Source organism: Mytilus trossulus, chromosome 2 (assembly GCF_036588685.1).
Source record: "Mytilus trossulus isolate FHL-02 chromosome 2, PNRI_Mtr1.1.1.hap1, whole genome shotgun sequence".
NCBI lineage: Eukaryota > Metazoa > Mollusca > Bivalvia > Mytilida > Mytilidae > Mytilus > Mytilus trossulus.
In genome coordinates, this window is record NC_086374.1 from 102,775,965 (window position 1) to 102,789,048 (window position 13,084).

The window sequence follows — 13,084 nt, forward strand, 5'->3', positions numbered from 1 at the left end:
AAATTGAAAAGAAAACCCCGACAGTTTAACAAGTATTCGTCGTTTAGTTAATTTATCAAATCAACCATCTAAAAGCTGTATTTATTTTCTCCTATAAATTTGCTGACAATACGTATTGGCTTCAAGCTGGAGGGAATCAGATAATTAGAATCATCATAGTATTTTGTATGATCGTAGTTTGTTCTTACGTTAGAGTCCAAGGGGTTCTTAAACTTTTTATTGCTTTCGTTATAATTTAACCAATATCAGACAAATTTCTATAAGACAATGCTCGAGTACCCTGTAAAGACTACATCGCATTTTCACGCAAAAAAAAATCATTTATCAGCAATTCTTTCCCAAATCATATGAATCCAAACACAATTTATTAACAGGCATAAACCTTCTAAGTTGGTTTTAAATTGATCTCTACATTGCTCTAATTCAATCAGGTCCAGATAGATTTAATAACCACATACGACAGGACAATCAACCGTTTCTAGATGACCATTTGATCGTCACTTATTAGGAAGTGTTGTTGTTACTTTTAAGGAATCTATTGTGACATGTAGCAAGACAAATTTGGGACCCTACCTATCATGCACTCGTTTACTGTGACAGCCCGAATTTGTCGCCTTTCATTCCTGTCTAACTCTTTTTTAGAACAGACATATTGAATTAATTGTTAAATGGTCAAGTCATGAATAGGCATGAAATATGTGACACTGAACGTTAAGCTATCAACAACCTAATGTTGATAAAAAAACGAAGATTGTGAATATACAAAGCGGCTTAACCCAATACTTACTTAGATATTAGTTACAAATATTTTGCAGATCACGTATATAAACTTAATTTCGTAATATCAATTAAACGAATAGCATAAATTTTTTTTTTTAAATTATATGATATTGATCATGATTAATACACAAAATGCGCATATTTTATAAACAAAGAAATGAATTGGTAAATTTACAATTTGATCGTTTCTCAAAAACCATGCACATGTAATTACTACGTTTCTCAAATGTATTTTAGAATAGTATTTTTAGAAAATAATTTGTTAGCATATAATTTATTAAAACATTTATGTTTTGGTTTCACTGTAAATTTGTACTTGTTTCTATGCAGAAAAACGAAACTATCCAGACACAATTTTAGTAAGTAGATCAAATTTATTCATTGTGTAATCATACGTTTTTTGATTGAGTTAAGTCTGCCAATTGATATTTTATCGTGTGTTTTCTATGTTGTGATGTTATGCTATTGTTTCGGAAAAAGGGAGAAGGTTGGGATCCATTAAAACGTTTAATCCCGCTGCAAATGTTTGCACCTGTCCTAAGTCAGGAATCTGATGTACAGTAGTTGTCGTTTGTTTATGTAATATATACGTGTTTCTCGTTTCTCGTTTAGTTTATATAGATTAGACCGTTGGTTTTCCCGTTTGAATGGTTTTACACTAGTAATTTTGGGGCCCTTTATAGCTTGTTGTTCGGTGTGAGCCAAGGCTCCGTGTTGAAGGCCGTACTTAAACCTATAATGGTTTACTTTTTAAATTGTTATTTGGATGGAGAGTTGTCTCATTGGCACTCACACCACATCTTCCTATATCTATAAAACACCAAAATACCAGGTGCAATGCATGATCATTTGTAGTTTTATTATTTTATGAAGACCATCGTCCTGTACATTTTTCTCGGTTGCATATTTTTTTATATCAGTTTACTTCCATCTGGTAAATGTTTCTTTTGTATGTAACTTTGAATGTCGTCATGTAAATAATAATAGATTTAACCTCGAAACAATAACTAATACAACAATTTTTATCCCGCCATTTTCTTCGGAAAATGACTGTACCAAATCTGGACAGTTGTTTTGAATTCGTTCCTCTGGCTGTTATAGTCTAACATTTGAATTAACCTAGGAGTTTTTTTTATTATTAGTACTTAGTAAATTTTGAGAAAAACAAAGTTTGTTTTCTTTAAAATTATTTTTACACAGAAATTAAGAAAACACAATTAGAAATCCCTGAAAAAATCGAACTTTTTTCTTAATTTATTTTCGACACTCACATGTACACTTTTTGATATTTCTCACATGTACAGGACGTGTACCATAATCTTACAAAAAATACATGTTCATGACACTTTCCCACGTCAAGGACTTGTGGTAACTAAATTATCATGTCCCGCCTACAATAATTAAGAGCATAACTGTATCGTTTTTGTAGCTAGAGTGTAAACATATCTTTTTAATTAGATTCTGGTTAAATATGGAACTTTATACACAAATTGGCATTAACATATTGATGCAACTGAATAATTGATAGGATCCAGAAGCAAGCTGTTAACTTATAGTAATCCGTTACTCTTTCATATATATCTTTTTTGTCAGTAAGCCTTCATTTTTACAAGATATTATAGAGAATACAGATCCACAGGAGATTCTGCCATTAGCACCATATCATCAGCTTATACAATTACAAATCATTCAAAATGTGTACTATGTTTGAGTTCAATTTCGTTAGACTGAATCTTTTTCAGTCATTGGGGACAAATTTTTGCTTTGACGTTGACCGTTACCACACTCGGAATTTTTTGAATTTCAATCATTATATGAAATACAGGACTTTGTTCCTATATGCACTTGAAATTATAGTATACATGTTGCCTTCAATTATTTACTAGAAAGTTTTACCATGATAGTATATCCCACCAAACTTTGTTGAAAGCTTTTTCAAAATCAATAAATGCCCGAACCCTTTTTATTTTCTTGCTTTTAATAATTTGAAAATATTTTAAATCATTAAGAAAGTAAGTTATCAGCTGTTCAATAGCCCTTACTTTTATATTAAATGTCTATATATACATTTTGTGATGACTTAATATACTTATTTACAATTAAACCCTCCCCTGTGAATTAATTGTTGGTTTTTTTGTTATTTTTTAATAGTTTTTTTTTATTTTGTCTTTTGAAATGTTCCTATATTATATTCGTTCAAACAATTATTATCATTTCTGTAGGTCAATATATGGAATGTTAAAGTCTTGCTTGTCATATTGTTTGGTGTTTAAAGCACTGAACAAATATTAAGTTCAAATAATGCAATTTGAAAATTAAAAAAAAACTCCCATCTTATTTGCAACAAAACCTTCATTTTTTTTTATTTCTTTGTTATGGGTAAATCACCCATTTTGCCCTCATTATTTTTCTTTGAAATGTGTGTCTCATTAAATGTAGATACATGTAAAAGAGAGACGAAATATACCATAGGGAGAGTCAAACTCATTGATCAAAAATAAACTGACGATTTTTAACGCTATGGCTAAAAATAAAAAGACAAACAGACAAATAATAATACAGAAAAAAGAACACAAAAAACTAAAGACTAAGCAACACGAGCCCCACCAAAAAGCTGGGGTTATCTCAGGTGCTCCGGAAGTTTATGACGATCCTGCTCCACATGCGGCACCCGTATTGTCAAGATTGATATTACCACTACTGTTAATTGTGCAGTTGTATTAAACTGGTAAGCCGTTCCATCTATAGCTTTGCACCGAGGTGTAACAATAAGTAAACACAACAGGGATCCAGTTTACAGTTGTATCAACTTGCTAGACAAATAAAACAAATAAGTACATGATGTAAATAAACTAACAAGAATTTAGCCATTTTGGTAATTACCCTAAATATAACTTTGTCAGATCTACAGATACTAAGTAAACTTGGCCAGATTGTTATAGTAGTCTCGAAATCAGGTGTGGATCCAGTCATATTGGAAAAAAGCCGGGGAAGGTTTCCCGACCCAGGATAAAAGGGGGGTTCTAACCATATGTGCCCATTCACATTCATTGATTGTCAAAAAAAGGGTAGTTCCACCACTGGAAATTGAACAATGTTATTAACATGAAACACTATATGTACTTTGTTTACTGTTAAGTACAAAATGTACTAATTAAGTTTAAGACGTACGTTTGTTTACACTAACAACGACAGTTAATTAATAATGAGATACATATTTTGTTTATAACACTCATTAACTACAACGTCACACTATTTTAATTCAATAGATACAATTGTGTTGTTTATTATAAATAAACTGTTTACTTATGACGTACGTAGGTTTATCTGAATCAGGTGTAACAATATACCTATGATAGATTTACTCTCACGTAATATAAATAAATATTAATAATATTTCAAAGCAGTTATACTTCCATTGTACGTAGTTTTAAAATCCGTGATTAATACATATGTTTTAACATGCGGAGACATCCTACGTATTGGGGACCTATATAAATATAAGGCGTGTAAGTATACAGTATAAAGTAGTATATTACATATCTTTGTAGTGAAAAGACGTTTTCATTGAACAATATTAGAATGTCTGTTTTACAAGTGACTTTGGATATGATCGAAAAAGACAGTTCTGCCATGATTACTGGACAAAAAGGACACATCATTAGAAGGAATGCATTGTGGAATATTTTCGAGAATGTGAACCATGTAGAAATTGTAGACAAAACCTTGAAAGAATTGAATATTTCTAACAGTGACAATGATTCTGAGGAAAGGAAAAGGCATTCCGAATGTTGTGTTCAAGACGAAGCGACCATCTGATTTATGTAACTTAAAGTTTTGATGAAAAAATCTTCGCAAACAATCGATTATTTCAAAATCAAATCGAAATGGGTTCGATTCTTCAGTCCCACGACTAGCTCATTGCAAGAAAATGGACTTTTAAAAGTTAAAAGTTCCCAGCGGAAAGTCTTAACTGATTTAGTTATAAACTTGTGATCTTGTTGTGAGTTATAAATTCTTGTCTCGATGCTTTAACCTCGACCTTGATATTCCGTGTGATGCCAGAACTTTTGTCAGTATTTATATTTACTAGTTGTTTAATCATATTTACTAGTAGTTTTAGATAGTTCTACTCAGTTTTAAATAATTAAAAAAAAATGTAAATAGAAATTACCTTTACGACCTCATGTTGCAAGGATAAACAAATGTAACAAACAAACATGTTTAACCTCGCCTCATCTTTATATGCCTGTCACAAATCTGGAGCCTGTAAATATCATTCATTGGTTGTCGTTTAATTTGTTGCTATATATCATATTTGTTTTTCGTTCATTGTTTTGATCTAGGTCGTTAGTTATTTCGTTTGAATGTTATGTTCATATGGCCTTAAACAGCTTACTATGAGATATGGGTTTTTCTCATTGTTGAAGGTTGTAGGGTAACCTATAGTTTTTAAATTCTTTTTGTCTTTAGTGAATAGTTGTCTCAGTGCCAATCGTACCACATTTTCTTATGTTTATACCAGACGATATTATCTCAATTCAAATTCAAATATTAACGAGAAACATTCAACATGTTCAAGAAATTGCGACTTTTGTACGGTATTCGTAATGCCACGATATCTACTGTTTCTATCTTGATTAAAATTTACAGTCTTAAGTTTATTCTCGAGCAGGGTGACTTGATCTTGGAAAAGCTTTGAACCAAATTGGTTGTTCAATTCACTTGGTACCTGTCGTCCGTCGTCGTCGTCTTCTGGAGTGGCCTCGGAGGTTGAGCAGTCTAGGTATACTGTTAATATACAATGACTGAATAAATAGTCAAAGATTAATCTTACAGGGCGATGTATCATGTAATATGATTCTGTTCACTACAAAATATAATATATAACAGGTCAAAAAGGGTACAACATCACCATTAAATAACTATAAAAAGAACAAATATTAGATATTTCGGATTTCAGATACCCTTCTTCAATAATAGCACGATGTCAAATGAATCATGTCAATACACTCAAATTGAGACTCTATCAAGATCTTGAAAGTATATACCCAATTTAAGCAGACACAACAGACGCTGGTATAATCTTTAAAATTTCCAAACACGGCGCAAAGATTACAAAGATGTGCCAAATAAAAATGTTATAACTGCATGGAGGGCAGTCCTCACTGAACAAAAAAATCAAAAATGCCCTAACATATCCAAGTTGGTATAATATCTCAAATTTGACAACGGTAGGGTACACGTTGAAGCCTCCCAAACGAATAGCAGTTTAACAATGGGTAGAAAAATAAGCTTTATCTAATAAGGTAAAATAATTGAACGTGGTTACGTACTTATACATCCATCCTAAATCAATGGAGCCCTGTAATTTGAACTGGTTTTTTTTTTAATTCTTCAAACTGTAAAGTCAGAACGGAAGCCGGAATTACTGGACCAAGTGATGACAGGAAAATGAGTGACTCATTCTATGTTTTTTTTTTATTTATTCCCTCTTGGGAAACTATTCAAAATCTTTCCCGAGCGACTCTGTCGACCTTCGACTAACCCTCGATGTGGTCTTTGATTGTGAGGGTAAAGTTTTTGAGATCAGCTTGGGTGTGCCCAGTTGACCTCAAATGACGACTTACGGGTAGGTCGGGTTGCAAGTGTAGTCACTTCGATGACCATTCATGCGTTTATTGAATGGTTGCTCTGTCTCGCCAACATATTGTATGCCACATCGACACTGAAGGAGGTATACAACATTCTGGGTTTTGCAAGTTACATTGCAAAATATAGTGTTCACAGACCAAGTCGAGTGGCAAGTTAATGTTTGAGTATTTAGTTTTTGTTGACAAGTCAGACAACGTCTGTTACCACAGGACTTGCACCATCCTGCAATTGAACAGAAAATGTAACATAACAAAGAAGTTCAAAATGTAAAGATCTAGCTACTATAAATGTATGTGGGTTTTTTTAACCAAAACTCAAATTCAACTAAAAACGTTTCTATTTCTTCCTCTTTCATAGTGTGTGTTCTTAAGAAATCTGAAATGTTTTATCATTTGAGAAAAGCTACTGTTTGTCCAATTACAAGGTGTTTTTTTAAAGCTTCTAGTTTTCTTATTACAAGCTTATAAAATTGAGAGGTTTAGCTACATATATTACCAGATTTAATCCACCATTTTTACATAGAGAAATGCCTGTATCACATCAGGAATATGACAGTACATGTAGTTGTCCATTCGTTTGATGTGTTTGCGCTTTGATTTTGCCATTAGTTAACGGATTTTACGTTTGAATTTCCATTGAATTCGGTATTTTGAAATGATAGAAAATATGCCTTTTTATGGACAAAAATAGCGTTTCAGAAAATTTTAAGTAAATTAAAATTGACTATATAACACTATGTTATACTATTTCATATATCCTCTCACAGTATAAATCGACATTTGTGCAATTCTGGGTGATACAAAATAAAAAATATTTTATTACAAAGTTGAATTTAAAATCATAAAACCTTTTTTTATATTTTAACTCCACAAATGAATAGATAGATTACTTGCTACGTATATCACATCCATGTGCAAGCATCAAATTTATAGAAATCATAAATTAGTAAAGAACAATACAAATCGTGTCCTTCCCTGGTTTAAACATTATCTATATGTCCCATACTATCGTTTGAAAACGTTCGTATTATTATACTGTTTGCATCTGTAAATGATTGGAGTAGAGCTTGATCATTTGTTTTTAAATATATATACATATATAAATTACCAATTTGTATAGTACCGGTATTGAAAAAAGGGAAATGAAAATTGTGAACATTTAAATTTCGTTATATGACATAAGGAAAATCAAAGAAGAGAGATGTGGTTCGATATAGTTTTGTTAATGACAATTTTCATATCATTCACGTTGACAGAGTCTTTGTCTAATACCGAAAGATTTGATGTCCAGCAGGAGAGAAGGATGACGGGAAATCTAACATACGGGACAGTGATTCCAGCACGGTCTAGAATAGAATGTACTGTGAAATGTTTGGAGAACGCTGATTGCTGTATGTCAAGCTACAACAGAGACACCAATGCATGTACTATTGATCTATCGGGGTGTTGTGACGTCAAAACAGGACAAGCAGACGACACCTATGTCATGATCAAACTGTCAGGTATCAGAACTTTTCAGTCGAATTATTCATCTTTTGGTAGTGTTTACTTTTTGAATTTACTTTTTGCTTTAACGACCGCTAGACAGACCAAATATTTCTGATTTTGTTTTTGCATTTCAATTATTTAATTTTTTTAAAAAGTATCTATGTGTCCTACCAACCAACATGGCCGACATGGATAAAAGCAGATAGTGTACAAATGGTTTCATCTACCTAAAACACCGCTAAAGGTAGATATAGCACAACCTGACATGGAAACAAATGTGGTAAAATAATAAAATCTATACATACTGTCTTTTGACACAAAAACAATCAAGATGCTCTTCATAGGAGTTATTACCCTAACATGTCTATATTGTGGCTTCTGTTTGCCTATTAAATTGATAAATTTGAAAGACATAGTCTCCTTTGAAGACCATACTTTGACCTATAATGGTTCACCTTTTACAAATTGCAGATGGAGGGTTGTCTCATTGGCACTCATAACAAAACTTCTTATATCTATATAGGGACACTTTAAGTTGCAACAATAATATGCAAAATCAGATCTACAACAAATTTTTTTTATAATGGTATAACTATAATAAATACTGATAAACATTCAATAGAAAGTAGGATCGGCATGACAAGATCTACATGATGTTGCATGGCCGAATTAGTCGATCGACTCGATCTTCGGTTTTACCAAATCTTGCCCTAGTGTATAAAGTAAAAATTACAAGAAGAACAATATCTACAAATTTGTCAAGATGGTCACAAATAAGCTGATAAATAATAAGAGTTATTGCCCTTCCAAGACTATACATTTTTTGCTTCCTTTTTATGTAAATAAATAAGGTCGTTAGCTTTCTCGTTTGAATTGTTTTACATTGTCATTTCGATGCCTTTTATAGCTGACTATGCGGTATAGGCTTTGCTCATTGTTAAAGGCCATACGGTGACCTATAATTTTTAATGTCTGCGTTATTTTGGTCGCTTGTGGACAGTTGTCTCATTGACAATCATACCACATCTTCTTTTTTTCATATTTACAACATGGCAAAAATTGTAATTCGATATTTATTCAGCAACTTGTGTTGCCCTGTAATAAAAAGGAAGATGTAGTAAGATTGCCAATAAGACAACTATATTCATATGAGATCCAATGACACATTTTTGTGAAGGGGCAGCTAAAACACTCCTCCGGGTGCGGGATATCTCGCTGTATTGAGGACCCATTGGTGGCCTTCGGCTGTTTTCTGCTTTTTGGTCGGTTTGTCTTTTTTATACATTCCCCATTTCCATTCTTAATTTAAACGATTGGTTACCGTATACTTACGAACTTCAAAAATGTGCAAAGCACATACCGTGTAGTCATTCATAAAAGATTCCGGAATGACAAATGTAAAACTATTCCAACTAAAATACAATCCAACCGGTTTACCTATATACAAAATGATGAACAAAAATCTAATATTTAGCACAGCAATCAGCAGTAACACCGAATTACAGGCTCCGAACTTTGGACAGGCACATACAGCATATGACGGGGTTGAACATGTTAGCGGGTTCCCAACCCCGCCCTTGCCTGGTACTGTTTGTCATGCTAAATTTAAAAGAAAAACAATGTTTTCGATCGACTTGTCGCCCCCCCCCCCCCCCCCAAAAAAAAAAAAGGTTTGTCCGGGGTGAAATACATAGCCCCCTCCACCCCCAAATTTCAAATGGTTGCTGCCTTAACTCATCAGATAGATAAATATAGAAATACATCAAAGAAAAAAACACACAGTAGACTTGGACGGAACTGCTGCATCTAAACAACAAATGTACACTAAGTACAGATCGGAGAATACTCGCAGTTACATTTACTGAAAGCTAGTTTAAAGCAAATAACAACTTATAAAATAAAATTATGTATCGTTAATGTTTATTCGTGTCCGTCTATTCCGTAAAAATGAAGAGAAACACTATTTTTATTATAAATAGTAAAAATTAAAACTGGAAAACGCTAAGCTTTTTAGTTTGAGATGTTATAAAAGTGATTGGCATTGTTATTTGTGGGGTTTTTGTTATTAAAAAAATAAAAGATTGAGGGAAACTGGAAACAGCAAAATAAAAAGCAATAAACAAACTATTAAGACATTTATCTGAGGTCTGAATTGTGTTTTTCTAATGTTAGAGAATGACCATTGTTCAAACAGGCTATTTGGAGCCTCTATTTTTTTTTTTTCTCGTAAAACTGAAAGGTTATGCTCGTACGAATAATTACATTCATGTTGGACAAGCTAGAAGTTCATGAACACAGAAAAGTAAACTCAAAGTATGAAAGACTTCATTCTCATATATTTGACGGTATTGTTTAATACGAACTAAATAACACGTACTGATTTTTACCGGAAAACATTACATTAAAAAAAGACTTGAAATGTTTACAAAGTATTTGAACTTTGTTTGCCTGGTCTACCTATCATTATAATTTATAGACACTATAGTATTGATTTCAAACTCTTTGATTTACGTTTAAACAATGAGACAAATGTGCCGAAGTGGGTATGGAAATACATTTAAAAACAATAATAAAAAGCACTATTCAATATGTAATGTCAAAGTTGGTATCATATTTAATATGTAGCAGGTATTACCTGTGAAAGGGTACGAAGTCTGTATGATTTATTTTTAATTCAAACATATTTTAACTTCAAATGGTTAACAGAGACACGTATATGCCGATTTTGGTTCTGTAGATTTTTTTTTACAGTTATACATTAAATTGAAAATAATTTAAAAAAAACTGACGAAGCTTTACAAGAGAGATGGATGTATATGCATTTAAAAACAAGTGACTTTGATAACTATTAGCATGTCGTAATGTTTTAATGTATTGTTTATTTGTGTATTTCTCTGTCCTGTGTGTTCTTGCATTTATTTGTACTGAAGTCCTGTCATGTTATGTTGTTATTTTAGTGTTATATTAAACATTGCCATCAAAGCGCGAGGTATAAACCCACCATTTTGTTCTTAAAATGTCCTGTTACAAGTCAGGACAATGACAGTTGTTATTATATAGTTTGTGTGTGCTGCATTTTAGTGGTTCTGCTGTGTCGTTGTTCTCCTCTTATATTTGATGTGTCTCTCTCAGTTTTAGTTTGTAACCTCGATTTGTTTTTTCTCGATCGATTTATGAATTTCGAACAGCGGTATACTTCTGTTACTTTTATTGAGATTTTCATTCTTTCATTTTATAAGAAACTTTCCTTTTTGAATTTTCCTCGATTATTTTTTTCATATACATAAATGAAGTGTGTATGATGAACAAACTATGGTCATAGGATGACAGTTGATAGAATTATACATATATCGTGCATGGTGTTTCCAAACCAGTGGAGTGAGCGAATATGGACATATTATACATCGCTTTTATTTTCATACTGGTATGATCTCATTCAAGATAAATTATGTCTAGTATGATAATTTAATTACATTTCCACATATTTCACAGGCGAAAGACCAAAGGACTGTAGTGACATTTCTGTTCAATGTAACGCCTGTACCAGCAGCGTTTATACTATTTATCCAGTTGGCTCATGTGGTGTAGATGTTTTCTGTATGATGGAGACTTACGGATACTCATGGACAGTAAGTCTTTATTATTAAATACAACCAACATGCAAATTAGTGAAAACAACAATATGTTTCCTTTGATAATATGTATAAACATCACTAGTGATTTGGAGATTCCGAAAATCTCCCATTACAAATGTTAAAAATACAGTCAATATGTCTGTAAAATACAGGAAAGTTCATAGATGAGACAAATTATGTTTATCAATCAATAATTTAGTTGTGGAAGTAAGGCGTCTTCTGATTTGCTGACGTTGTTATGTTTATAAGCTCATATACAGTGAAACCTGACTAAACCGAATCCTGTATAAACCGAAAACCTGTATGAACCAAACATGTTCTTAAACACCACCATCTCAAATTATGTACGTTCTGAAACTGATAACACCGAACATCGCTCAAAACCGAACAAAATCTTAAGTCCCCAAGAGGTTCGATTTGAACAGGTTTCACTGTACATTGTTTTGTCATAGAATTTAGAATTAAATAATAAGAAATGACTGTAATATTTTTCTGTCTATTCGAAATAACATAAAAAATGTGGTGCACACTTTAAAATAACCTGCTGTCTATAATGTTATTTCTTCATAGACAAAATAAATATTACAGTCATTCCTTAAATGTGAACTCTAGAATGTTTCGCAATAAGGTAATAACCAAATCTGTTATTGGATTTTGTACTTATATCTCTAACTGTTACCTGATTACACTGCATGAGCCAATAACATTGTAACATCACAAATATCAGATGGCTTGTACACATGATGTTTTTAGAGAAAATCAACAGCCTTGTATATTTCAATACCTCTCAAAATGTGTTAAAAGATAGGAAAAAATGTGCAAAGTTACAATAAGGTTCTCAGTTCAGTGACAGTACTCAAACATGAACAAAGATTTAGGAATGAAATGTTGAACCAAAGTGAAACATAGTTATCCAGAGGCCAATATCATAACGGGAACATTAAATGACAATAAAAAAGGTCCTGCTTGGTGTCGACATACTCGCACAACAATCATTAAGTGAACCATATTGCATTACATTTTGATTTTATTTTACAAGATATCGTTAATAAGATAATACAAAACAAATTGATACAAATCTGCAAAATTATGTGCACGTATATCCATTTAAAGTTCATAAAGTTCTTTGAGATTATCTAATCATATTGATTTTTAAAAATAAATCCATCTAAACTTTAAAAACTGTGAAATAAGAAAAAATCTGGAATTTGAAATTGATACTTTACATCATAAAAGCATTAGTTGATGGACAAAATAAGCTAATATTGATATGTTATGGAACTACAATAAAAAAAAATATTAATGCATCTGACTCATAATAAAGCATTCCGGAAATTTTTCAGGAGTTACGGAGGTCTCAATTTTCTCAACACCTTGGTTATTTACGCCTAGTAAGCGAAAGTGTAACCATTATTTTCTCTTAAAAGGTTTTGCTCAGACGAATCAATGGTTTAACAAATTTTTACCGGAACTGGAAGCAATATAAAGAAGGATTTGGTAGTGTATTTGATGAATATTGGATCGGTA

General features: G+C 32.1%; 1 protein-coding gene across 1 annotated transcript; it reads left to right on the forward strand.

Annotated features, from left to right (window-relative positions):
• The first annotated feature begins 7,689 nt into the window (after positions 1–7,689).
• LOC134708638 (uncharacterized) lies at positions 7,690–12,466 on the forward strand. Its single transcript, XM_063569285.1, has 3 exons — positions 7,690–7,936; positions 11,415–11,551; positions 12,362–12,466. The coding sequence occupies exons 1-3, from the start codon at positions 7,738–7,740 to the stop codon at positions 12,464–12,466; spliced, it is 441 nt and encodes a 146-aa protein (XP_063425355.1). The 5' UTR covers positions 7,690–7,737.
• Positions 12,467–13,084: the final 618 nt, after the last annotated feature.

Bases quoted from the DNA above. Each gene is read 5' to 3' on its own strand.
- LOC134708638 (XM_063569285.1), top strand. From the start codon at position 7,738: ATGACGGGAAATCTAACATACGGGACAGTGATTCCAGCACGGTCTAGA. The intron at 7,937-11,414 runs GTATCAGAACTT...CATATTTCACAG, and splicing joins TGTCATGATCAAACTGTCAG to GCGAAAGACCAAAGGACTGT. The intron at 11,552-12,361 runs GTAAGTCTTTAT...ATGTGTTAAAAG, and splicing joins CTTACGGATACTCATGGACA to ATAGGAAAAAATGTGCAAAG.